Source organism: Polypterus senegalus, chromosome 1, assembly GCF_016835505.1.
Source record: "Polypterus senegalus isolate Bchr_013 chromosome 1, ASM1683550v1, whole genome shotgun sequence".
Classification (NCBI taxonomy): domain Eukaryota; kingdom Metazoa; phylum Chordata; class Cladistia; order Polypteriformes; family Polypteridae; genus Polypterus; species Polypterus senegalus.
Genome location: NC_053154.1, coordinates 40,757,874 through 40,782,741, shown reverse-complemented (window position 1 = coordinate 40,782,741; position 24,868 = coordinate 40,757,874). Strand labels below are relative to the sequence as shown.

The 24,868-nt window shown below is 37.9% G+C and overlaps 1 protein-coding gene across 4 annotated transcripts in view; it reads right to left on the bottom strand.

Annotated features, from left to right (window-relative positions):
• The window catches only part of LOC120525397 (E3 ubiquitin-protein ligase RNF31), an 82,607-nt gene extending 59,913 nt beyond the window's left edge, over positions 1-22,694 (bottom strand). The window contains exons 1-5 of one of the 4 annotated variants that reach the window (XM_039747663.1): positions 22,398-22,694; positions 8,025-8,233; positions 4,389-4,529; positions 242-397; positions 60-134 (exon numbers count right to left, since the gene is read on the bottom strand). In XM_039747663.1, coding sequence (XP_039603597.1) covers positions 60-134; positions 242-397; positions 4,389-4,529; positions 8,025-8,201 — 549 coding nt within the window. In that variant the 5' untranslated portion in view covers positions 8,202-8,233; positions 22,398-22,694. Of the gene's footprint in view, positions 1-59; positions 135-241; positions 398-4,388; positions 4,530-8,024; positions 8,234-8,691; positions 8,879-22,397 lie in introns of those variants that run through there. The other 3 variants (XM_039747654.1, XM_039747670.1, XM_039747644.1) reach the window with 3 other exon arrangements.
• Between the last annotated feature and the right edge of the window lie 2,174 nt (positions 22,695-24,868).

The window sequence follows — 24,868 nt, the reverse complement described above, 5'->3', positions numbered from 1 at the left end:
AAAATATTTATATAAAAAGCATTTTAAAGTCTACAAGCTTCACGTACTATAAAGCTTACCTTATCAAATGGTGTTGTCTGAACACTTTCTTGTTCAATAAGGTGATCAAAAGCATCAGGGTTTGGATGTATACCCTGTAAAGAGATACAAACACTTATCACCAATGGCTACACATTTGAAGCTATACCAGTCATAACTATTCAGGCAGGTTACAATCAAGAGAAAACTATAATGGAATTACCTTGATTAACAAATCCAACTCTAATCTAAGCATCATTACTTCAAGAGTCACCAAAGCCACAGATGCCACATCCGGTTCCACCACTGTGTCAGGAAAGCTCAGTCCATCCTTTTGCTCCTGGGTGTAACCATATAGTCGCAGTACATCTCGTCCTCCCTGTAAGACAAGTTACTGTTGTGGAGAAATTATATTTTGAAAATGCTCAGATACAACTGAGGAAATGAATGTGCTCTTACTGTGGCAACAAGTAGATTACACAACACACTTGAAACAAAGAACTACAAACCTGCAAGTCTAGGAGTGGGCAATGGAATTTAAGAACAACAATCAAGTATTAAATTATATTAAGAAGCATGATGTGTAAAATTTAGATATATATTACTATGTCCATTTAAGTAACCCACTTAATTCACTTTAAGATTCAGGATTTCAATGGTAGGATGGGGAATATGGCAGCAACTAGCCCTGAACTGCACATTCTCATTCTCTAATCTAAACATCTTTGGGATGTGCAAAGCAAACAGAAACCTCTACCAAAAAATATCTACTCAGGAACAATATGAATACAAAAACTCTAGAGCAGTAGTTCTTAAACTCAGTCCTGAGGACCCATCGTGGCTGCAGGTTTTTGTTCCAACCAGCTTCTGTATTTAATTGGACTCTTGGGATAATTAAGTTAGCTGTTATTTCCCAGATTTTGTTTTTGGGAAAAATACAGAAATTAGAAAACTAAGTATGGTTAAAATAAAAATAAATTGTGCTAAGCTATTATATGGGAATAATGTATTTGTTTATTTTAACAATATTTTCACTCTACTTTCCAGGTGTTTTGATTGTTTAAATTAATACATTATTTACTAATTAGTGGGTGTGATGCTAAAGTAGTTGTAGCCTTTAATGACTCAGTGATGTTTGCCTTGGTGTCTACTGTGTTTGTTTTTGTTATTATTAAGATACAATGAAGGGAACAAACTGCACAGAGAAAGGGCAAAATATAATGAAATCAACAAAAGAGAGTTAAGCATATAAATATATAGCAAAAATAGAAACATTTCTAAATGTAAAAATCATGCTGCTGTGCTTTTCTGAATGTAGAACAAGAAGAAGAAAAAAAAACACTACCAGCAGCTAATTCAATGAGATCAATGTTATCAGTTGTTGGCACTGATTACGAATCTGACTGAAACACAAACCTGAAGCCACAGTGTGCCCCCAGGACCGACTTGAGAATCCCTGCTCTAGAGTGATAGTGATTGCTTCTCGCAAATAAGAGGACGTGGAGGATGTTTGCCGACTGGCCAACCAACCACAAGCATTACCTGGTAGGCAATAATCCAAATAATCAGATTGTGATTCAAACCTATGAAAATTTATATATATATATATATTTCATCATCAGAGGAAAAAAATGATTAGATACACAGGAATCAAAGACAATATATAGCAAATGGTGGGGGTGGGTGGGTGTTGGATTAATAAGGTGGGGTTCGGAAAGTGTGGGTCACAAAGTCTTTTTATTATTTGGATGTTTTTCTTTTTAAGCCTGAATAAGCTGGGTTCATGTCCAAGTGTCTGTTAATGGCATTAATGCTGTTATATTAGCAAAATGTGGCTACTTTGATGAATAAAAAAATTGAAGTAAATTTTGTACAATTAATGATTCCTTTACTTGTTTTTTTTTTTTTTATTTGCCATTGTTTATTTTTTCCAGGCTTTGATTTCATGAAACATTAAGAAATTAAACTATATGCATTTCCATAAAAGCTGAAAAAACTGAGGTGCTCTAAAACTTTTGTTTGGTAGTGTACATAAACCTTTTCCTAGGTAAGGAGTACAAATTGAGCTTCAAATGCAATTTTATCATTTTTATTATCCTGGTGCTTGCTATATATTTTTGCAGATTACTACATCATTTAAAACAGACCAATTTCAATCCCTCACTTTATTTTTAATATGCATACAGCTATTTTTACTCACATCATTCAATATTTACTCTTTGGAAAGGTAGTTCTCCAATTCAGACACACATAAGTGACACTTCTTTACATCGACCACTATCCTGTGAAGCATCTATCATGCAAGCTGCGGACTCACAGAAACATGGCTTGTGATTCTGTTGTGGCTTTCCCACATCTTTACCATTTACCGTTTTTTTTTTTATTTTTTTAACAACACAGAATGATGTTTTAAAAAATCTGAAGCATTAATTTAATGTAATAAACAGGTAAACAGGTATGTATACTGCTAAAGTCGATGTCACATTACGTAACATTTTGTCATGGGGCAAGTCAGATTTACCAATGTTCTTGTTTTAACACCATATCAGATTACACAACTGAAAATCGCAGCCCATGTCATAATTACCGATTGAGCACATGAATTAGAAGAAGAAGTACTAGATGGCAGTAGAGAGACAGCTAAAACATAGGCATTGCATTAAGAATCTCCTTCAGGCTTATACTACTGAAGACTGTAGTACGCCAGTCGCACCTCAAAGAACAGACATTCAAACTAAACAAATTGTTGTGCTTTAAATTAAGTAAAGAGATCTTCATTTAGATCTTGATCTTTGTTTGTCTGTGAATTCTACGCATGCGTAGACCACCCTCCTGTTTAGTACGTTGTTGTTACTCACGGATGTCAACAATGTGCTGGAATAACGAAAGGGGTGGTGGACAGTGTTACGCTGGTTAGCTCCTGAGGCCTGGTTAGAGAATGAGATTGCCAAAGATAAAAGGTATGTGCCTACGTAACATATGAATGAAAGAAAGACAGTGGATAAAATGAATGACAACGTAACAGCACGTTCCGGAAATTATTATTGTTATGTTTTAGCCAGCGAGTGCTGCGCGTCTCACAGTTGTACCGTGGCTTGCTCACATGTCAGTGAAGTGATCCCTATTAATGCTTTAACGAGCCTGGATACCTGCGTGTCCCCCTTTTATAACCATTGCTCTGTGTATACTGCCGTGAGAGGAAACGACAGCGTCGTGAAAATGAGACAGACTGTGAACGGACAGAAGCAGAAATGCTCCTACACCACCACATAATTACGATTCGGACAGTGATTCCGAGTAGGCCGTTCCTATCGAATCAATATCCAAGGGTTTTCTTTTGTAATTTTGTTTCCCTTATAAAAAATCATTATGCTGTGCGACAAAGGGCCCAGTTCACGACTGGCAGCCGCATTTAAGCAGGGAGCCCTTCACATACAACTTTAACAACGTAGTTGGGCGCACATGGCTAGTGTAAAATATGAAGCATCAGATACAGTAGAGGAGTTTCACTGCAGTTTGTGAGATTCAAAACACACGTTACTTATTCCTTGTTGCTATACTCTATCCATTGTACTTCCGGATGAGCATTCATTGGTTCATTTGGTTGTCAGCTCTCTTCGACCAAAGAAGAAAATCAAACATGTTATGCAAATGTGCCTTGTGATGAACTGACACATGGTCTTAGATGCGTTATATTCTTTATCCTAATGCTGTCGAGGTTGGCTCCCACTTCCCCTCATTTTACTCAAGACTGAAATAATGGGTTCAAATAACAGAAGGATTGATATAACAAACTCCAGTAATATGCTTCAAATTGTTTATAGCCAAATTACATTAGGCTTCTAATTAACAAATATAAGCAAACAATCTCATTTAAAAAATAAAACATTTGCTAACACAGGAAAAACCTACAACATATTTTATTTTGTCATGACTTTCGGGCATGTTCTGCAATTTTGATGGAGTGACTTAGAATGAACAAAATTAAAAACAGGAGAGAAACCTAAGAAATAAAAATAAAGAAGTAGAAATAATACAGTTAAATCTATTATGAAGATTACGAAATTGCAATAAAAAAATGACGTGACAAATACAACTTTTTCTTTTAAATATTACAAAAGCCAAATTAAAAACAAACTAAACAAATAAATACAAATATTTTACCACCAATGCATAGTAATGCAACAGCTGTCACTAATTAAGTACACAAAAACCTATTTTACCTTCTACTGCGATTGTAATTTTGTGATGCTGTAACATACTTTAGATTTTACTGTGAAAATGAATTTTACTATTGTTATAGCTATGAATGAAAAATAAATTCCCAGCAACTCTGCTGCATGTCAAAAAAGTTCAATAAACCCACATACCTGAATTGCATCAACTGTTGTCTTGAAGACAGGGTTATTAAACTTAACTGTTCTCCAGTATTTTGGTTTGTTTGGATTCATCAAATTGCGCCCATATTTCTCAAGTATGTTGAACGCTGTTGAGAGCCCTGGTAAAACCATCTTAAAGGCAATAAACAAGCAATGAAAACTACATATAATTATTATTATATGCTACTGTAACAATCTCATTTTACAGTTAATGAGCATTGAAGCCCATGTAATGTGAACTCTATAACCCATGTATATATATGGAAAATATGGATATTTCATGCGTAAATCTTCATTATTTATAACATACCTCTAATAAAACCATCATAAATTTTACAAAAAAAACCAAAAAAATACTGAAGTTGTTAACTAATAATCAGCAAGAGGTAAACAGATTTAATTTGCTACATTCATCTGGCAAATTAAATATTGCCGCAAGTAAGCACAAAGTACATGGAAGAGGTACAGATATTTACAGCATGCTGTATGACAACAATAGTGACATTTTTATCTTATTTCAAAAGGAACAAGACATAGTAAGTGACTAGTGCTTCTCCAATAGCACCTGAAAAGAGGTGGCCTGAACTTAATCAGGCTTCCTGTCTTTGCTCAATGGTTTTTTTTAATTTTAAAGCCAACCATCAAACTTTGTGCCAAATAAAGTATTTCTTAAAGAGATAATGGTGCATTCACGGTTGGTTGTAGCCTGTGTCCACATGCACGTAACAGCACAGTATTCAAAGCCGTATGCTCTGTGTGCCATCTCTGCACATACTCATTTTAGCTGGTTGAAAATGTTTTTGTTTAATTCTCACTTTGCATGTAAAAATCAGTTAACAAGTGTACTGGACCGAAGACCAAAAATTTACAGCAGTCATTATAGTGTTCAGAAATGAGCATTCTGTGCAGTGCTCAGTAATTTCATCTATATGTTTGAATAATTATTAATTTCTTCAGTATGATGTAATGAAAGTACAAATAATGCTTCCTTTAAAATTACTTTTAATTAAAAAAAAAAATACCTGGAACCAGACATTCAGTCTCATTTTGGTTCCTGATGTATGTGGAAAAGTGCCATATGGCATTTCCATACTTTAATAGTTTAATCTGAAGTTGAAAACTACATTCTATCATTGGTTACCTAGAGAGCAGACAAATTTAAATAGATAGGTTACCCTTTGCCATTAGTGATGCCAGATACATTTATCTATTTTTATTTTATTTATTTTGTTGCACTGAAGAGAAGCTTTATTTCAAGATTTTCAAAGTGTCTTATTGTTCCTTTAGCCCTCTGCATCATGTTGTAAACTAACATAAAACAGCAAGTATATAATGATCACAGAATACAAGCACATTAATGGGAAATTGTATCTTGCAAATCTTAACAGCAGCTCTTTATATCCAGAGGTTTGTGCCAAAGCATCTACTGCTTTAATGTAACCCAACTTTAAATGACATTATGTTAATGTAATGAGATACATTGCGTCTTTTCTCATCAACATTTTGAAGTGGCATATTTCAATGTTCTTCATTAACTGTCCTTATGGACAAGAGCAGCTAATTGTTTCAAATTTATTAAACAAGATACACAGTGTGGGTCAAGAAAAATGACTGAATCGAATTTCAATTAAGCTTTATTTTTGTATAGCCTCATTCACAGCAGATAACATTATGCTGCATTTTGCACAGAAATAACATTTATGGAATGTAACATCTAATGTAATAAACAATGTAATATACATCATGAAGACTAATGAGTGCAATAAAAAATAGAACCTTAGAACAAATGAAAACAATGCAGAATCAACTCTAGATGAATGTTGAAGAACACATCAAAATTAGAGAACACGGAACTGAGGAAACAAAGGAATCAAAAGAGACATTTCATTAAAATATTTAAAAATAAATGTTTCCACACTCACAGTGAAATTCGGTTCATTTTCCAATTAAAATAAAAATGTCACTGTTTTAAATATCAAATGACACAAGTTGTCTAATTTTGAATGAAATACTGAGCAATATTCTGTGTATGAAAATGTACTACAGAAATAACTGTTGCTGTCATTGTTAATTAAATGTAATTAAATTCCAATTAAGAAATTAGAACAAAACCTTATAGCCACTGCACCTCTTTAGCATGAGCAATGAAGAACACAAAGGGATTTATTAAGCGTTGCCATGTCTCGGGGGTGGAGAAACATTGTCCCAGCAAGTGTCACTAAAGACAGTTGCCCTGCAGAAGTCAAACGGGTTTTGGATCATGTATTCTCTGGGGTAGAAAATACACTATGAGGGCACTACTAGGATTTAGGAAGACATCCTACAACCTATACAATTTAGTATAAATTGTAGTTCACTGCCAAGACATTCAAACATGGAGCTGGGAGAAAAAGGACAATGCCTTGGTAGAAAGTAGACACAGTAGTAAGTGAAATAGAGGGAAGGTGAGAGAAGACAACAACAACAGCGAAGAAAAGGAACAAGCATAGAGGAAAAATCAATAAAAATAAACTATTCCTTTTCATTAATATGGTAACCACCACTGATTTATTCAAGCTAGAAAAGGGTTAACAGGCGTTTATTACCTCAGAATACTGTTATTCAAGATAATTTTGGCGCAAATAGAATTAAAAGCAGCATTAGAGGGATAGGTAACGTACATAATACTTAAAATACAGCAAATAAATATCTACTTTAATTACAATGTTTATAAGACATTAAAGCTAATATGTTGATATGGCTGGAGACATAAAAACATGGTAAGTTTATCAATATTATTTTTCTTCCACATCTGAAAAAGGTGCATTTTTGGTTGATTTCCTAACCTAAAACACCACTAGTAAGTAGGAGGTGTAGGTTAGTAGTGAAGGTGCTGCACTTTAAACCACTTTTAAAGTTTGCCGGTTCAATAGCTGCCACCAGTTTGGTGTATTACCCTAAACAAGTCTCTCTCTTCCTGCCCGTGTGCCAACAAAAACCCTATCCCTAATTGTAATATATCCTCAGCCTCAAGTAGTCTACCATTTCACAGCATATCTAGCCATAGGCACAATATACCCATACTTATTTCTTCCAGTCATTGCCTATACACAAGTAAATCCACTTATAAAGCTTATGGAAACCAATAACAAATATCCAGGTGGTGCATTTTAGATTGTTCCCTGCAATTGTAATAAGACAAAAACAATTTCAATATCTAGATCACACTCACTCAAAAAGTTGATTCCACCACTCTGCCATTAACAGTAACAATGATAACAAAAATTCCAACCCCCATCTACTGTGGATAAATGTGTGTGTTACTGTCTTAATTGATTGCTGTCTAGTGCCATACCGGAAACAGATTATCTCTATTACCAAGATATGTAGCTCCTTAAAACTGGAAGCCTATGGTATAGGTCTCTTGAAAGCCTTATTAAATCATATGAGGTTAGCTAATCTGGCAAACACACTCTGGTAAGTCAGGTGATACCTTTTAAGTGTACGTTGATGGCACTGTAATCACAGTTCACTTGTACTTTACCTCTGGTTTCCAAACTTTTTTGAACATTTAAGCCCTAATTTGTATAAAAGGAAAAATTTTATTTAACAGATTCAATTACGGTATATCTATTGTTCAATTCTAACCTTGTTAATATGGATTACGCTTTCAGCATCGATCTTCTGATACTTCTCCGAAAGAGGGAGGGACACTTCTGTCATTACTCTCAAGGCCTCTTGTATGTCCCTGCCTGGAAAAGCAGACAAGGAGAGTGCAGCACTGTCTCGTAACTCAGAGAAGCGCTGCCTGTTGATGGAGGCCATCTTCTTGATAGGTCAATCAATCAGAGTGTAAGCTGCAATCACAAAAATATAGGAATTGGAGTGTAAGGAAAAAAAAAAATAACTAGTAGAAATCGTTAAGACAGATAGACAGACCACTCGTTAAATTGACAGATATTAAGATAGCACATTATCGATCCACCTGAGAAGTTCACCTGCTCCAGTAGCGACATTGAACATAAAGTCGTAAGAATAGGCAAAAGACACTTCTCGGAACAGAAAGCAAAGTTCCCCGCTATATTACACTCCTAAATAAAAGTTCACGTGATCCGTGATATTGATCGAATTTAACATAAATGATCATTGACAGAAAAATATGCTTATATTGCATTCATCAGAATTCTCCATCCTGTCACTAACGGGTATTAGTCAAAATAAAATCGACTCTTTTCCAGGCTCTTCTCTTGCACTTTACAGTAGACAACATAGTTCGGGAGCACGGAAAGCGTAGTGAGAAAAATATTACACTTACAAACTCACAGCAACCACTGCTTCACTTACAACTTTTTAAAACGAGAAACAAAATGAGACGAAGTCGTCACCGGTTGTTTCCCTTAACATAACAGACCATTCTTAAAGGATCTGAAGCATTTCTGTAAATTCGAGTTTGCTTTCGGTTTTCACGACAAACATGGGCGGAGCGAACTGACTGAGCAAGTACAACAGAGTGGTCCATCTGCAGACCTCCATAGCTCAAATTCGCCAAACAGCCAATCAGATCGTGTGTTTATGTCATATGATTTACAGAGCGCAGACATCATCCGGAACAGAGGTACAGGAGTCTAAGTATGTTTATCTGCAGCCCGGAGCTAGTCTGTATGTGCCGAACAACAGCGCCTCCTTTGTTTTTACTATTTTTCTAGCGTGCGTCTTAAACCAACAAAATGAACCAACTGCTGGCACCTCCTCTTGAGAGAATAGCACGATCACCTGACCATAGATTTGTTAAGTTTAAGAGTCATGAGAATGAGGGGAGTAGAGCTTACTTAGCGTATATCGGAGAGATATATATATATGTCTGGCTTTTCAAATAAATTCTCACATATGTAATGTGTTTGTTTAATGGCATACAGGCGAAGACGAGGTTTCATTCTACTATAAAGAAAGTAAGTTAATTAAAAACAGCCAGATACCGTATAGCATTAAATGTATCATTTACTTGTGCATCTGAGTCCTCACTTCTGAATTAATTTAATAATGATCCATCCATCATCATTTTCAAAAACCCTTATCCACATTAGGGTCAAAGGGGAGCACTGTCTCACAGCAACATATGGTGTAAGACGGAAAAGAATCCTGCTAGAACTGAGACATTGTTAGTTGTGTGGAAATTACAATGATGCAAAAAGCTCTTTCAAAATATAAGGAACACAGTCAAGTTTACTCAATATGTAAAATTTGTGAAATTACAATTTGCGTCCAGCTCCACACCTCCACCTAGTGAAATACTGATTTGGATTGACACTGGCTTCTTAACTGGAGGTAATACCTTATATTTAACTGAATTCCATTATTCAAAAGTTTGTTACCAAAACTTTTATTTTACATTTAAATACTTAATTTTTAATCAGATTTTTGTTTATAGTCAGTCATACAGGACTTCTGCTTCTTTAGAAGGGTAAGGTGCCAGTCATAAATTATGTTTTTGTGAAATGTGGCAGAAATTTTAAAAAAAAATATTAGGTTTCATGTTGTATTACAGGCCATATGCCAAGGTATGTGGCCCTATTTCTTTCATGCTGTTCATGTTTAATATTCAAATTTAAATTATTAATCCATTAAATTTTAAAAAAAGATATTAAGACTTGAAATTTTTTGGTAAAGAAGATATATACAGGTATTTGCCTTTTTTCATATTTAGCAGCATTTTCCAAAATGTTTGTGTTCAATCAATCAATCAATCAATCATTTATTTATTTATATAGCACATAATCATACAAAAAAAAATGTAGCTCAAAGTGCTTTACAAAATGAATAGAAAAAAATCACATCTAATTTCAGCATCACTAATGATTAATTTCAGTTTTTTTAAAATTGACAATCATATTTATTAAAAACACTAACCTTAATAATAATAATAATAATAATAATAATAAAAAATAATAATAATACATTTTATTCATATAGCACCTTTCCTATGCTCAGGGTGCTTCACACAGCAGGTATATGTAAAATTGGATACAAATGTTTCCTGAACAGAACACTGAAGCGGATAGATACAGGATACACAAAGTATTAAATAGAATAAAAGACAATAAACCAGAGTAAAATGCTAAATTCAATACTAAAGGAAAAGCCTAGCAGATAATTTGTGATATAACACAGACACAAATTATACTAAAGCATCTGAACAGAGAGGAAGTCCGAAAGAGGGGGCAGAATGTCAAGTTAAGATAGCCTCCTTAGCGTAATGCTCAAGTATTACTTGGGCTGCGAAAACCATGCTAAAAGCTTTAGTCCCAAGTGTCACTAGGGCAACTCTACAGATGCGTCTCGCTTAAGCGTTAGAACGGAGAATCACTCAGGCTGTAAAAGTGCTGCCAGTGCTGCTGTTTTTTCAAGAAATTACATCTGAGTGTAGGTTTTCACTAATTATGAAATATTGTATCTGCACTTTACCAACAATGAAGACTTTGATGAGAATACTCATCCAGTACCTAAACTGAAGAAAATTTAGTCGATATACCCGGCCATCGTAGCAAAATTTCAGAGTGTTTACTTTCCGGACCATGATGTCAGCATCGATGAATGGCTCATGGCTTATAAGGGCAGACTGTCATGGTTACAGTACATCACATCAAAAAGAGCAAGATCTGGCATAAAGTTTTACGAGCTTTGTGAATCTAAAACGGGATACATTTGGAATTCGGTTCTGTACATAGGGAAAGGGACAATCTTTGGAAAGAAATACAATCAGTACAGTGTTGCTACGTCATAGATGCTGACCTTGAAAGATGGTCTGCTGGATCAAGGTTACTGTGTAATCATGGACAATTTTTATACTTTACCAGAGCTATTTGACATCTTGCTGCAAAGAAAGACTGACACATATGTAACAGTGCATCACAACCGCCATGGCATGCCTGAAGACTTTGGCAGAGATAAATTACAGTGAGGTACTCTAGTAGCTTGGCAAAAGGGTAAAATGCGCTGAAATGAAAAGACAAGACAGATGTTTGTCTTCTTAGCACATAATGCAGCTACAGTCACTGTACATGCAAAAGGCAACAAGCAGGTTATGAAGCCTTGTGCTGTGGCCGACAACAAGAGCACGATGGGTGGCATAGATCATGCAGATCAAGAATTGACTTTCTATCCCGTTATGTGGAGGCAAATAAAGAAATACTACTAAAAGATATTTTGTCATCTGGTGAAATGGTACATTTGGAATGCATTTGTCTTGTACAAACAAAAAGCTGGAGAAACTGTATCTTATGCAAACTTTACATGCCAGCTTGTAGAACAAATCACTGCTGCACATCCACGGTCCACAATACCGCTAAAGAGACGCGGTCAACCCTACACATTGCGGATCAATCCTGAGCGTCTTATTGGTAGACATTTTATTGATTATATACCTCCAACAGAAAAAAAAAAAAACAATCCAACTCATACCTGTGCTGTGTGCTGTTCAAAAACTGACAAATCTGGAAAGAAATTCCAAAAAGAAACACGCTATTACTGTCCTGACTGTGATGTTGGATTGTGTCTTTAGCTGTGCTTTAAGATTTACCCCACAAAGGACTCATTTTGAATTTATATACTGTTTTGGCATCAATAGCAGTATTATTATTACTATTATTTTTGTTATTATTGTTCAGTTCATATTTTTATTTGTATTCATCATTACCATTATTATTTGTATCACTATTATACTTTGAGATTTAATAAATATATAATTTTTCATGACAAAAAATACAATGCTTTTTACATGTTTTTTTGGAATATAATGCAACGCTAAGAAGGTTAAACACCCTCCTAAACATATGATTTTTAAGTTGTTTTTTAAAAGAATGAATTGAATTACCTGATCTAATTAATTTCGGGAGGTTATTCCAAAGTCTGGGTGCTATACAGCTAAAGGCCCTGTCAACCACAGAGTGCAGGTTAGTGTGGGACACAACAAGATTGCCAGAATCAGAGGACCTTAGTGGGCGAACAAAAGCATAGTGATGGAGAAGGTCACTTATGTAGTCTGGTGCAAGGGCATTTAAAGTTTTGTAGGTTAATAATACCATTTCATATTCTAGACAAAGGGAGACAGTGGATACAAAGCTTTATGAGTGCTATGTGCTCGCTGTTGATGGTTTGTGTTAGGACTCTTACAGCAGAGCTTTGAATTAACTGGAGCTGTGATAGAAGATCAAAAGTGGCACCTGCCAGTAGGGAGTATAGTAATCGATGCGGGATGTGATAAAAGCATGGACAGATTTCTCAGCATTAGAAAAGGAGAGGAATGAGCAAACATGGGATATGTTGTAGAGGTGACAGTAAGGAAGTTTCTTAATGTGGGCAGAATAAGAAAGGGAAGAATCCAACGTCTGATGAGATCACTGCTCATTTTCTTAAGTTGTGCTTTACTGCCAATTTGCAGGAATTCAGTTTTGTTGCAGTTGCAATTTTTTGCAACAGTTCTGCTCCATCCCAAGTTTTAATTTCACTGAGGCAAGTTGTGATCTGAGAAAGCCCTGATGAAGTTTCACTTTTAACATTGAAATAGAGTTGAGCATCATCTGCATAAAAATGATAACCCAGTCCATAGCTACGATAGATAGATAGATAGATAGATAGATACTTTATTAATCCCAAGGGATATGGCCAAGGGGAAGCATATAGATACAGAAGAGCACAGTGCCGAGGATAAAGCCCTGAAGAACCCCTTGTGTGACTGGCGCTGAGCTGGATCTGCTGTTGCCAAGACTAACAAAGTCTTGCCTGTCAGTCAGATAGGACTTAAATCATTGGAGGGCAGTGCCAGAGAAACCCAGCATGTTCTCTGTTCTGAACAGTAGAATGTCATGTCTAACAGTGTCAAATGCTGCACTAAGATCTAACAGAATTAATATGCTGTTTTGTCCAGAGTCTGCTGCCACAAGAAAATCGCTGGTTACCCAGAGCAGTTGTGCCCTGATACCAGACTGAAAGGATTTCAACAAATTATTAGAAGTTAAGCTATTGGTGAGCTGGGAGGCTACAACATGCTCGAGAACTTTTCACAGGAAAGGTAAGGGAAAGATGGGACAAAAATTGTTAAGATTGTCAGCATCAAGATAAGACTTTTTATAAAACTGGCGTTACAGAAACAATCCTAAAAATTGCTGGCACAAAGCAAGTGTCAAGGGATGTATTTATTATTGTCGTAAAGTTGCATTATCGCATGAAGGCCGGATTTGTGAAGTGTGGTGGGGATGGGGTCCAGTACACAATAGTAAGCCTCATCTTACAAAGCAGGTTGTTAACAAATGCAGATGTGACTGGTGAAAATTTAGAAAAAAAGGTGGATGGAGTGGGAAGACAGGGAATGATATAAATGGATGATGGATTTATGTTAGTCAAATTATATAGATTTGAACTTTATTGTGGAAAAAGTGGAGGAATATTTCACAGACTTCAGTAGAGGAGGTAATTGGGCCAGTTGCAGGTTCAAGTAGTTTATTAACTACAGAGAACGAAACCCTTGGGTTATCGTGGACACTTTCTATTATTCTGCCAAGATTACATACTCTTGGCTGCAGTTAGTGCTTCCCTGTTAACCCTTTGATGGTCAGAGGAAGCCTGGATGTCCACAGTGAGGCCTGTCTTACTTCACCTCTAAATATCAACCAAGAAGCATGTGTAATGTCTTTGTGGTGGAAAAATGAGAGTGTCTGTCTTTCCTTATCAGAAAAATGTGCTGGTATTCAATGTTCAACTAATTTTAAACATGTTCACAGTGTCAGTTATCCACACAACAGAAGTGTAAGTTCTTGGACCTACAATACATCAGATACATCCAAGTCTGAAGTTGCTGTTCTAATTTTATTGTTGTAAGCTGGACTATTTGTAGATATATCTACAATTTCTGACAAGCACAGTGAATGCTGGATTTACTTTCACACTTTATTATAAAAGAGCATTTTCTTCCAGAGGAAGATAGATCTGGATTTATCTTTAGCATTACCTTTGGGGAAAATGATGAATGCTAGATTTCAGTCTGAGTGAGTAATTAATTAAAGATTAAATCCTCTCCCAAGTGTAAAATGAAAGAAACTGCAATCCAGACCCACAACAGAATTATTATAAAAAGAAATAAAATGAAAGGACTGAAGAAATAGCCTACATGAATTTAAAAAAATTGTAAAATTGTAACACTTAAAAGATGCCTCTACAAAAAAATTAAAAACATCCTAAAAAATACCATATACAATGTATATTATAAACTTTTTTTTCAAAAGATTAAAAAGGAAACTGAAAAAAAAAAATAATAAACAGATCTAATAAACCCCATAAACGTACTGAAAGTGATCTTTGAAAATGAGCAGCGGATAGCAAATGAATTAAATGCAATACTTCACCCACTAACTACAGGTAAAATTCCGTTACGATGAATATCTCTACAATGAAATTTTCATTACAATAAAGCATTTTTATGGTCCCGACAGTTTCCCCATATGACATGATTCTATAGAAATCTTGTTACTACGAAGTACATTCAGCAGATACTTTCATTATAAAGTGCCCAAAAGACCTTGAAATGCCTGAATGAATCGTCCACAGAGCAGTTAGTTCTGTGGTTGCAGCTCAGTTGTGCACAACGATCCCCAAACAGAAGCACTGTAAAAAAAATTATTTTTTCGAACTTTCCTCGTACTGTTTTTTTTGCTGTTTTTGTTTTCTATGGTTTTCAGTGATACCTTTTGCTTATTGCTCGTCAACATTTGAAAAACATCCATTGGAATTTAACTCATTGTCACCCTCCTATAGAGACGGCAGACACGAAAAAACAATAACAGTTCATATTAGGGAAAAAAAAACTTTACATTTTTGCAGCTCTCGATTGCGGCAAGAAGAAAAAAGACGTTGCCAGTGAATTCGGAATTTTGCCATTGACACTGTCAACTTTCTTGAAAGACCGAATAAAAAAAAAAAGAAGAAAAATCTTGGGTCACAAATGTATGCGAACTGCTGCATTTTAAGACGTCGTAAAAGCAGTTTTTATGTGGTTCAGTGATGCTCGTTCAAGAAACATTTCTATTAATGCAGTACTCATTCAAGAAAATGTGAGGTTTCTAAACTCTCTTGGGACCTCCTCCAACTGGACAATAAGCCAAAGAGCGTCCTGAAGTGTAATCACCATGTCTGTGGAAGACTGTTTATCCATTGCCAGGACAACAGCAGGCTCACAGCGCTGGGGCGGCTCACTGCCGAAGCAAACAGAAAAGATCTCAATGGGTGATGCAAGGTACATTGTAAATGCAGGGAACAGTATTACTTGGCCACTAACCTGGCCACAACCCTGCCTGACTGCTGTGTCTGTGTGTAGGAGAAAGGGAGATCACACTACAATAAATAACCGTGCTCTTGCCGTTTCAAGCTGAATAAAGCTGGTTTTGCTAAAGTAAGACAGGGATTTATAGCGCAACCCCAATCTTTTAGGATTCGCTTCTGTGGTGCCTCACTGCACCGCTGTGAGCCTGCTGTTGCCCCACCCTGGCAACAGACAAACAATCTTACACATACGCAGCAATTGTGCTTTGGGACGCACTTCAGCGTGACGTTCCCATTGAGTGGGGGGGATCCCAAAAGAGTTCAGAAACCTTACAATATGATGAAGAAGAAAAGGATGATTCGGCTTCTAATTAAGAACTGTGCTGCCCACAACATGCTTCCGCATTTAGATAATGTTCGCATTGAATTCCTACCACCCAATTGCACAGCAGTGCTTCAGCCATTGGGTTTGGGCATCACTCGCACCCTGAAAGTGTATTATTGCAAGGAAATGCTGAGAAAATTTCTCGTTAGCATAACTTGTAGACAGGAGAAGCTAGCATAACTTGTAGACAGGAGAAGATTAAAATTAACGTAAAAAAAGCTATTGAAATGATTGTAAACGCCTGAACGCAAGTTAAAGAAACACTATAACAACAAATACAGAATTTCATTAAAACTAAAATTTTTTAGGTCTCTGGCAGTTCGTTGTAATGGAATTTTACCTGTAAATTTATTTAAATAAAGAAAAAAAAAAAGACATTCATGCAATGCCTCAGACAGAGTTTAAAAACAAGCTCCAGGTTTGCAGATTTTAAAATAGAAGGAGCATATGTGCTTCAGATAAATTTCCTTTATCATTCCAACCGTACCCGCATTAACATGTCTATCGAGGTGATCACCATCCATCAAAGAACTGTCACTTACCGAGTGGTTTCCATGCCCGGAGATGGCACCTATCTTTTCCATTCTCTTTGTTACATATTGCACGGCCATATCATGCTCACTCTTGATATGTGGAGTAACATTGTGTCTTATGTATTGAATGACTGGGACAGGTTCAAGGTGTGGACTGATGACGGTACAGGAGATAATTATACTACACAGGAGCACTATAAGAGTGAAATGCTTAAGCCCTTCACCTATGCATCTGCATGTGATTTGATGGATGCCGCTGAATTGTTCGGTTGTTACTTTCAAGTGTACCGAAATGACCAAATATTTTACACCTTTGGACAACCGCCAATGCCTCTTAAACATCTTAGATTGACAGGTGACGATTTCAGTAGTAGACACTTTGATGTTTATGAATGTTTAAACTTTCAAAAGCTGGATGTGAAGTTATCGATGAAACTGGTTGTATACTTACAACGCTTGACAGATGCTGAATGTCACTTCAACACAAGTCCTACAAATACTGTCGTAATTGAAACAAACCATGAAACACAAACCGATTATGACAGCAGCAATCCAAACTGTGAGATTTGAAACAAGATTACTGTTCACATGGCCAACTGTACTTGCATGCTTAAGAGTAAGCTTAGCGCACAGCTTGGTCATATTACAACCGGAGGGCCGAACTGACAATGTGGTATACAAAGAGATCCTTAACAAATAATTATTGGTATATTTTCCCTCAGTTTAAAAAGGTTTAATTTTCTTCTTGATAAAACTTTTAAGGCAGTACTTCGCCGCTGTGAAGCGTGGGTATTTTGCTATTTTTAAGATTGTTCACCATCATGGTTTAGGGGAAGGATAGAGTAAGCTGTCCCAGAGATTAAAGCTGTCTGTTTCCACAGTTAGGAACATATTGAGGAAATGGAAGACCACAGGCTCAGTTCAAGTTAAGGCTCGAAGTGGCAGACCAAGAAAGATTTCGGATAGACAGAAGCAACGAATGGTGAGAACAGTCAAAGTCAACCCACAGACCAGCACCAAAGACCTATAACATCATCTTGCAGCAGATGGAGTCACTGTGCATCGTTCAACCATTCGGCGCACTTTACACAAGGAGATGCTGTATGCGAGAGTGATGCAGAGGAAGCCTTTTCTCCGCCCACAGCACAAACAGAGCCGCTTGAGGTATGCTCAAGCACATTTGGACAAGCCAGCTTCATTTTGGAATAAGGTGCTGTGGACTGATGAAACTAAAATTGAGTTATCTGGGCATAACGAGGGGTGTTATGCATGGAGGAAAAAGAACACAGCATTCCAAGAAAAACACCTGCTACCTACAGTAAAATATGGTGGTGGTTCCATCATGCTGTGGGGCTGTGTGGCCAGTGCAGGGCTGGGAATCTTGTCAAAGTTGAGGGACGCATGGATTCCACTCAGTAACAGCAGATTCTGGAGACCAATGTCCAGGAATCAGTGACAAAGCTGAAGCTGCGCCGGAGCTGGATCTTTCAACAAGACAACGACCCAAAACACTGCTCAAAATCCACTAAGGTATTCATGCAGAGGAACAAGTACAACGTTCTGGAATGGCCATCTCAGTCCCCAGACCTGAATATAATTGAAAATCTGTGGTATGAGTTAAAGAGAGCTGTCCTTGCTCGGAAGCCATCAAACCTGAATGAACTAGAGATGTTTTGTAAAGAGGAATGGCCCAAAATACCTTAATCCACAATCCAGACTCTCATTGGAACCTACAGGAAGCGTTTAGAGGCTGTAATTTCTGCAAAAGGCGGATCTACTAAATATTGATTTCATTTCTTTTTGTGGTGCCCAAATTTATGCACCTGCCTGATTTTGTTTGAACAATTATTGCACACTTTCTGTAAATCCAATAAACTTCATTTCACTTCTCAAATATCACTGTGTGTGTCTCCTATATGATATATTTAACTGACATTTTTTATCGTAACACCCAACGATTTATACAGGAAAATAATGACTATTAACAAGGTTGCACAAACTTTTGAATCCCACCGTGTATAAATAAATATATATATATATATATATATATATATATATATATATATATATATATATATATATATATAAAATGTGTGTGTGTGTGTATGTATGTATATATATTATATATAACAGCAACACTCATGACAGTGACAAAACAATTACATTGACGATCATGTTACATTATTTTCAAGATGTTTCCTTTTCTTTTTCATTACTTCTTTAACACACTACTTCTCTGCTGCGAAGCGCGGGTATTTTGCTAGTCTTAAATAAAGCCTACAATTAACCAGACTAACTGACTGACTTAGAGACTGAGGATGAAGAAGTCCTACCACAAATTCAGGAGCTTGGTAAAGCATGGCATGATATGCAAGCGCAAGAATTTTAAAATTAATTCTAAAATTAATTGGAATCCAATATATTTCCAAAAAATGAGAGTAATATGGAACCTTATGCTTGTTCTTGTTAAAAACGTTGCAGTCGAATTTTGAATTGACTGACAACAGTTCAGTTCAGCTGAGAATGCTGCTGCTTGTTTTTTGGTTAGGGCAAGAAAGTTTGATTCTGTTTTTCCAATATAAGCTTCTTAAACTGGCTGCCTGTAAATTTTGACTAGTTTTTACATCATTACATAGGTTTGCTCCTGCCTATTTATCTGAATTGTGCATTTACACCAGCCATCCAGAGAGCTTAGATCTACTGGTCAGTTGTCCCTTATTTTCCCTCGTACTAAATGTAAAACTAAGGGGGACAGGGCTTTTGCGGCTGCTACACCCTATCTATGAAACTATTTACCTCATTACACCTCCAACTGAACTGCTTAAAACGAGATTGAAGACTCATTTCTATTCCCTAGCTTTCAGTGATCTTCACTGATACTGATGATTTCCCTACTCTTAGTCATCTGCTATCTTTTTCTTTAACTTACTACTTCTTCTTTCGGCTGCTCCTGTTAGGGGTTGCCACAGTGGATCATCTTCCTCCGTATTTTTCTGTCCTCTGCATCTTGTTCTGTTACACCCACCACATCCATAAACCTTCACTTAGGTCTTCCTCTTTTCCTCTTCCCTGGCAGCTCTATCCTTAGCATCCTTCTCCCAATATACCCAGCATCTCTCCTCTGCACATATCCAAACCAACACAATCTCAACTCTCTGCCTTTGTTTCCCAACCGTCCAACTTGAGCGGACCCTCTAATGTATTCATTTCTAATCCTATCCATCCTCGTCACACCCAATGCAAATCTTAGCATCTTTAACTCTGCCACCTCCAGCTCTTTCTCCTGCTTTCTGGTCAGTGCCACCGTCTCCAACCCATATAACATAGCTGGTCTCACTACTGTCCTGTAGATCTTCCCTTTCACTCTTGCTGATACTCGTCTGTCAACAAATTACTCCTGACTGTTCTCCACCCATTCCATCCTGCCTGCACTCTCTTTTTCACCTCTCTGCCACAATCCCCATTACTCTGTACTGTTGATCCCAAGTATTGAAACTCATCCACCTTTGCCAACTCTACTCCCTGCATCCTCACCATTCCACTGACCTCCCTCTCATTTACACACATGTATTCTGTCTTGTTCCTACCAACCTTCATTCCTCTCCTCTCCTGCGTCTCCTCAATCTGCTCCCTACTATCGCTACAGATCACAATGTCATCAGCAAACATTATAGTCCACGGGGACTCCTGCCTAATCTTGTCTGTCAACCTGTCCATCACCATTGCAAATAAGAAAGGGCTCAGTGCCAAACCCTGATGTAATCCCACCTCCAACTTGAATGCATCTGTCACTCCTACCACAGACCTCACCACTGTCACACTTCCCTCGTACTTATCCTGTACAACTCTTACTTACTTCTCTGCCACTCCTGACTTCCTCATACAATACCACAGCTCCTCTTGAGGCACCCTGTCATATGCTTTCTCCAGGTCCGCAAAAATGCAATGCAACTCCTTCTGGCCTTCAATAAACTTCTCCATCAACATCCTCAGAGCAAACATTGCATCTGTGGTGCTCTTTCTTGGCATGAAACCATACTGCTGCTCACTAATCATCACCTCACTTCTTAACCTAGCTTCCACTACTCTTTCCCATAACTTCATGCTGTGGCTCATCAATTTTATTCCCCTGTAGTTACTGCAGTCCTGCACATCCCCCTTATTCTTAAATATCTGCTCCAGTACACTTCTCCACTCCTCAGGCATCCTCTAACTTTCCAAGATTCTATTAAACAATCTCGTTAAAAACACCATTGCCATCTCCCCATAACACCTCCATGCTTCTATAGGTATGTCATTTGTACCAACGGCCTTTCCATTTTTCATCCTCTTTAAAGCTGTCCTTACTTCCTCCTTGCTAATCTCCACATCATCCAACCTCTTCTCTCTCTCGTTCTCTTCATTCATCAGCCTCTCAAAGTACACTTTCCACCGGTCAACACACTCTCCTCCCTTGTGAGTATGTTTCCATCTTTATCACCCTAACCTGCTGCACATCTTTCCCAGCTCAGTCCCTCTGCCTAGCCAATCGGTACAGGTCCTTTTATCCCTCCTTAGTGTCCAACCTCTCATACAACTCATTATATGCCTTTTCTTTAGCCTTCGCCACCTCTTCCTTCAACTTGCACCTTATCTCCTTGTACTCTTGTTGTATTTTGTTTTATTGTACTTTATTTCTATTTATTTTATTTATGTTTATTGTAGGTTTTATTGTAAGCACTTTGGCTACAGAATTGCTGTTGTTGTTTTAAATGTGCTCTATAAATAAATTGACACTGACAGACCAACAATGAATTGTTCAAATAAGATAAAAGCCTGCTACAAAAGTCCAAATGAGAGGAAATAAAAACGTGAATGAGCATCTCCATCTCAGACACAATAGTCTTCAATTTTGCCTACATTTCTTAAATGAAAAAAGCATGACAGCCAATGATCTCGCATCTGACTCAAAACTCAGGGTCTGGTCAAAAATAACACCTAAATTATGAATCTCAGGGTGGGTGAATTCAAAGAATGCTTAATCAAGGACTGACTGCTTAATCTTAAAAAAAAAAAATTCCAGGCGCAACAAACAGTACCTTGGTCTTACCTTCATTTAGTTAAAGACAATTATCAACTATCCAACACTTTATGGTAGTTAAACATTCAAATACAACAGACAATTTATCAAGGTCATCAGCTTTAAAAGTAAAATAAAAATAAAGCTGGACATATAATAGAGTAAAAAACTGTCCACAAAACAGGACCTTGGCATACTTCATGTCACATCATTTTCTAACCTCCTTAATCCAGAAGAGGGTTGTGTGGGGTGGGGGCTGGAGCCTAACCCTGCTTACATTGTGCACAAGGCAGGAACAACCCTTGGACAGTATGTAAGTCCATCGCAAAGCAAACACCCACCCACACCCTAAGGCCAAACTACCTAACCTGCATGTCTTTGAACGGTGGACGGCAACAGGAGCACACGTAGGAAACCAAGAAGACACAGGGAGAACATGCAAACTCCATGCAGGGAGGACCTGGGACACAAACCTATTGTTTTTCAGTAAAACACCAATTTCCAAATTCACAAATAAACTGCACAATCTATCTAAATACACGGAGAACACATTAACTGAGGTGCCCAGACCAGAAATAATAGTCAGGACCCCGCAGCAATGACGCAGCAGCGCTAACAACTGTACCACTGAGTCCCATCAGACTACTATAATAACTATACATTTTTTACAACTTTCAAATTGCCTCAAATAACCCCGGTTTAATGCGACAAAAGCAGCACACTTTGATCATCACCTTCCACAGTCTGCCAACGTGTTCATTTGCACCTGCTGCCGGTGCTCACAAAGAGATCGAATGACAGGCCTCATGGCCTACCGGCGAAGAAATCCGTCGAGTCACGGTGCAGCAGCACATCCTCTTTCGAAATAAACTGTTTTGTAAGTGAAACTTACAAGTTTCGGAATCTGGGGGGCGGACAGCTCGGTAAACTATGTTGGCGCTTCACACGTAAGAACTATATCATGATTTTACTGTAAGATTAGCAAGTGTGCAACAGGCGTATTAAGTTGAAGTGAAAGCTCATTGTCACAAGTCTCAAGGCTCCGTCCCCCCGCCCCCCAACCGCTACTCCTACGCCCCATTTGTGCGAGGTTGGCTCAGCCAAGTGAAAATGAAAGCGAAAGCGCCGCGAAGCCGCTCCTGCACGCGCCACACTCACCTCGACAGTAGACCTCGACACCGACGACATGTCCAAAACGGCACTGCTCAAAGTCTCCAGCGACAACCAGCAGAAGGTGAGTCTCCCCGCTAACGGACGAAGGAAGTGTGCGCGTTTATGGCGTGGAGCGCATTACAGGGGACGAGCGCGCGGGGTGGCTTGCTGTGCTCGCTACCTGCCCGCAGGTAATGGAGCTCCCTTTGTCCAGGCCAGCACGGGCTGCCCTCGGCTATTTTGGCTTTTTCGAGCATCGGGAAGCAATGGGCCCCGAGCTCCGATGTGCCTGCGGAGCCCTTTCAGATAGCCTGGGAATCCCCTGTTTAAACACACAGCACTTGATGTCGTTGATTTCCATCCACAAAACGAATTTCACAGCGAGGCCGACCCACTCTGGAATTCGGTCGTACAGAACTCCACCAGTGTATTAGCCCGATTGGGAAAGGCTGTTTGCTGGAGAAATCGCATTACCCAGCATCCACTAATATGTGTGGCAGCTTGATGCCCTGTTTAAGACATAATCACCCCCGTTTGTTTAAATTCCAAACATTCCAGTTTAAGTCTAATTTGACATCAATACCCTTGTCAATGTACAGTGTAATCTGTTTGTTTATCTGCAGTACATCTCCCAAATTTGTTTATCTGCAGTACATCTCCCACCCGAACCCAATACTATCTGATCTTGAGCCATCTTAAACCCTACAAACATACCCTAACCAACTACCCACCCCAAACCCTGGTCATTTAGTTCATGCACACCATTCAACAGAATATTCTCGACCTTCTAAGTAATCATCAAAACAAACGGATTCCACTCCTACATATGTGCCTGTAATTCTAGACTAGAGTAAATCATACTGATTTCTCACATTCTGTTGCAGTAAACAACCTTTATTTTATACCATGTGTGCCAGTAATAAACACTACCCTATACTGCTTTAAACCTACAGCACAATAGCTCAGTAGTTTACATACATGTCTTATATTTGAACTTAAGGCACACTATGCAACTTGTAATCATGTGGTATGTCCGATTTGCCGACTGCTGTTGCACATCTCATCGCTCTACCGTGTCAGTTTAAACAACTGAAAAAAAATTGCTGGCCATGTCCCATTTAGCAGTTGCACTCTGACTTTCCAGATCATTTACAGTGAGGAACATAAGTATTTGAACACCCTGCGATTTTGCAAGTTCTCCCACTTAGAAATCATGGAGGGGTCTGAAATTCACATTGTAGGTGCATTTCCACTGTGTGAGACAGAATGTAAAAAAAATTCAGGAAATCACACTGTATGATTTGTAAAGAATTTATTTGTATTGCACTGCTGCACATAAGTATTTGAACACCTGAGAAAATCAGTGTTTATATTTGGTACAGAAGCCTTTGTTTGCAATTACAAAGGTCAAACGTTTCTTGTAGTTCTTGACCAAATTTGCACACACTGCAACAGGGATTTTGGCCCACTCCTCCACACAGATCTGTTTTATTTGGGAAAATGGTTTAAGGGGTTAAAGAATAAGTAGGCAAGAATCAGAGAAGGTCCGATATTTTAGTAAAATTTATTTATTCAATTATTGCAACATTCAAATACATATAATGCAGTGACAATAGACATACTGAAACAAGATTATGCTTACAGTAATATCAAAAGACCCAGAGCCATCATCCTAGACCAGTAGACTGAGGGAGCCCACTTGTCAGTCTCGTCAGAGGATCAACTCGTGAGCCTGGTCCAATACCGGGCGGTGTGCACGTTCCCCACAGTTGAGCTTCCAAAGAAACTGAGAGCGAAACCTTCCCTTATATACTAATTGAGTGTCCTTGCCCAAAGCGGCTTACGTGCAAGCAGTGTATACAGAAGTGATCAGTTTTAGCACATACCCTTCCACGGGACGCAGTGTTGTTTTTCCCTTTCTTGGTCCTGACTGAGACGGCGCCTAGTACCAGAAGACACACAATAATAAGAGTTGCGTACAATGAAGCCCCTGACGTGAAGTGAAAAACAAGTTCTTGCATAACCCTTTGGCCATCTTCCCAGTACATTCCTT